General features: G+C 29.7%; 1 protein-coding gene across 1 annotated transcript; it reads left to right on the forward strand.

Moving 5' to 3' along the window:
* Positions 1 to 59: 59 nt before the first annotated feature.
* Positions 60 to 1,377, forward strand: LOC121130950 (probable palmitoyltransferase ZDHHC11B). Its single transcript, XM_040726567.2, has one exon. The coding sequence runs from the start codon at positions 416 to 418 to the stop codon at positions 1,238 to 1,240; it is 825 nt and encodes a 274-aa protein (XP_040582501.1). The 5' UTR covers positions 60 to 415; the 3' UTR covers positions 1,241 to 1,377.
* Positions 1,378 to 3,884: the final 2,507 nt, after the last annotated feature.

Genomic DNA, 3,884 nt, shown 5'->3' on the forward strand with positions numbered 1-3,884 from the left:
CTTCCATGTTAATTATATATTATAATTCTCTTCCATTTATCTATTTTGTTATCATACGAAGCGTTACCTTTTGTTTTTATTAATTAAATTAGAAATCAAATAGATTAAGGATTAAATAGTATGAGCATTTCAAAGGACTCTCATATTCAGAATGTTTGTAAAAAGACGACAAATTTAATTATTTTGATCACTCAATTGTTTATATTGATAAATTAAATATTAGAATTAATTCTAATCAATCAATTATTAATCTCAATTAAAAGAACTGGGATTGCTTAACAGTGTACCCTTTGAATCTACATTTCTGAATGGAATTATGTATACATACAAACGTAAATATCAAATTAATTAAAGAGGTTTAGTGATTATTAAGAATGAAATGTTCCAAATATAGAACATAATATTATATTGAAATATGTTAAATATTAAAACTAATTACATAATTTATTGTATTTATAGAAGAATCATTCCAAAGTTTGATAGAGACATTCATCAACACGTCATAGAGAATGGGCACTGCAATCTTTGTTCCATAGAAATATCTTCACTAAAAACAAAACATTGCTCAATATGCAATAAATGCGTTGACAACTTTGATCATCATTGTAAATGGCTCAATCAATGTATAGGAAAGAGAAATTATGTTTACTTCTTTTCCTCTGTTATTTCATCCATTGTTCTAAGTTGTCTATTCCTTGGTTCTTGTGTTACAATTTTAGTTATGGGAATAATTGACAAATTTGGAAATCTGAATCCTTGGAATGAATTCACAAAAATATATCAACATAGTAATAATAGTTCTAGTCTACTACCAAGGAGTAAAGATTTGACTTTCCACATGTTTTTTACACCTGTACCTGATATACTTTACGTGATAGTAACTTCAATTTCTGCAATATGTGCAACCATATCATTACTATTACTTCTTCACCTCTGCATTTTTCACATTTATATCAAAGCTCACGGCTTAACAACATTTGAATATCTACGAAACACACGTCTACTAGAAGAGCGTCATAAAACTCAAATAAGCAACCCCAGTAGTTCACATGAATCATGCCCATTCTTTAGGGGGAAAAAAGTGTATCCAGAAGCAATGAAAAACAATGATATCAAAATGATTTCAAATGATCGTCTTGAATCTCCTTCACAAATGAACGGAAACAAAGGATCCTCTCCACATGTCATCCAATTACCCCCTTTGAAAGAACGAACACATGTACAAAGTTCCCCTCTGTGATGATTACTTAGATCTCAAAAACATACCAAATTATTGTTACATACGTATTTCCTTATTGGTTACTATAAATGAATGTAACTAACGGGTTAGACCTTTTCAAAAATTCATCATGTAAATAAAATAATACAAGGACCCTATTTTCTGGTTAATTAATTATACATCAAACAAAACAGAGTTTTTTTCAAGTTTTTATCGTGATTTCATTAACAAACCTTAAGCCTTTTGGCGTCGCTAGCCCCTTTTTCTAAAAATTTTTGAAGCCCCCACCCCAAATTTTTATCATATATGTAAAAAATAAACCTATTTATATAAGCAATTATATAATGGTCTAGATAATCTTTGGGCTAAGTGTTGAAAGATGAAAGCTAATAACGCTCTGCTTAAAACATTTCTTATTTCATTGTTTAGTTTAAAATTTAATCATTATCGTGATAAGAGATGTAAAAAAGTATTAAAGTATACTCTTTCAGTAACTAAACTCCACAACCCACCAAAAGTTTGCTCCAATGAGCTTACTTGGCTTTAATTAAAATTATAATTAAAGTAACTGTAGTAAAAAAATTAATATTTTTCTATAATATGGCTATTAAGATATATTTGTGATAGAAAAAGGAAAATCGAAGGGGAAGGAATCTTCAGCGAACTCAAACTAAAAATTGTTTTAGTATTCCTTGATCTAATAAATAATGAATAATGAGTATGAATTAAAAAATTTATAGTATGGTCCTTTGAATATATATACGGAGCATTTTAAAATCACATAACTTACTCATTTGAAAATTCTGGAAGCAAATTTTTCATGTAAATTTTCGGAAATTTACCGGAAACTGACCACCCCTATACAATTCTAGTACTATACTCTATATTTGGGATGTTTTTACCTTGTAATTAATGACTAACTTAGCGAAAGAATTAGTTGTTAATTTTGCTTTTATAATGTCAAGTCGTAAGTTTAGTAAATAATTAATTATTATTTTTACCGTAGCTCCAAGGAGAGGGAGCTAAGAGGCATGAAATAGTCAATATAGTAAGTGAGTGCTAAACATGTCTACATAAATATATAGAACAAAATGCAATAAGATATTAAATTACAATTGTTTCAAATAGAGCTTGAGCAAACTAAACAAAATATTTTATCCGCAAGGTGGTGTGACTTTCTGTAGCCTGGGCTTATATAAGTACAGATAGTTTGCTGACGCTTTTGTCAGCCCTATGTAATGATTATGATTATTATCATTGAGGGAATTGTATTACTTCGTCGTAATACGGTGTCACTTTCTGGCGCCTTATTTACAAAACTAATATAATTAAAGAACGATCATGCCCCATAGTCGGTACACCATTGGAAGAATACTATGCTTAAATATGCTCAAGTTAAAATGCTTTTATGAAAACTTTCTCAATTTCATGATTCACACCATCATATTTAAATAATTTAATATTATCAGTAATAGCTTTATATGTAGGGTGAGCAGAACTACATCAAGAAATAAAATAATATTAATTCTAACACAGTCGGAAAGATTACGAAAGTAAAAACTACAGACTTTTAGAATGTATTTTTACCTAGTTTAGATTGATTAGAAAACATGCTACTGAAGTATTTGTGCCTAAATTAATCAATAATCAAGTCAACTAAGGGAAAAAAAATATAAGATAGGGTATGAGAATGTTTGTCCTGGGATGTTTTTCTTTTTAATTGATTATTTTGTACAGAATTTTCTCTCCCTGAAGTGGTGTTTGTACATTTGTTCATCCTAAATTATGGGAAAATTGATCATATTAGTAGAATGCCAAAAATTGTGCGAGTATACTTATCTGACTTCATTAATATGAGGCATGATATTTTTTCGATTTCTTTTTTCACAAAAAGATTACTAATAGTGTTACTAATAAGGTTAACCCTTTAACGTCTAGATGGACTGTTGGGTCCTGTTTCGAAAAATGCTTATAATGATAAAACTAGTCGTTCTCTAGTTCGGATATTTTACTGAACGTATCAGTAGTAGTTAAGCTATCAATAGATACACTATGATTATGACCTCACTTTTCTTTTTTAGTTTGTAATTTGTCTTTGACAGCGCATGATTGAATTTCTTATCAATATTTCATCAATCTGTTTTTGAGGAATTGTGGCATAAAAACCAGGTGGGATTATTATATAAAAAAATGTATAATCCATACTAGGAGTGTATATCGATGTTTTTCTTATACATTTCCCTCTTATGAATAAATAAATAGTTGCAGTTTTCTAAATAGGACTGCACGATCTAGCTAGGCATTGGATTGGTTATTTGAAACAGTCCTTTTGGGCATCTAGCAAAAACTTAAAATTATTCTTCATATTTTTTTTTTAGGTTTTTTAAATTATATAGCTTCTGGTACTTTTTACTCAAAAAGGGTAAAATCTACTCGCATTCAGAGCTTGATTACACATTGCACGCAATAGTATCTCAGACACTGGTTGGTCTGATCTAGATTTTCGGGATCCAGACTATCTCTTGCCTAACGAAGAATTTCCTGAAGACGAGATTGAAGAAACGGAACGTTAGAACGTCTGGAAAGGTATATGGGCTCTACTGTAAACTGTGTAAGGCTGTTTCCACCTAGAAAAAGTATAAATCTCCGTCACTATTGGAAAAAA

Source organism: Lepeophtheirus salmonis, unplaced genomic scaffold, assembly GCF_016086655.4.
Source record: "Lepeophtheirus salmonis unplaced genomic scaffold, UVic_Lsal_1.4 unplaced_contig_1422_pilon, whole genome shotgun sequence".
NCBI classification, from domain to species: Eukaryota; Metazoa; Arthropoda; class Copepoda; order Siphonostomatoida; family Caligidae; genus Lepeophtheirus; species Lepeophtheirus salmonis.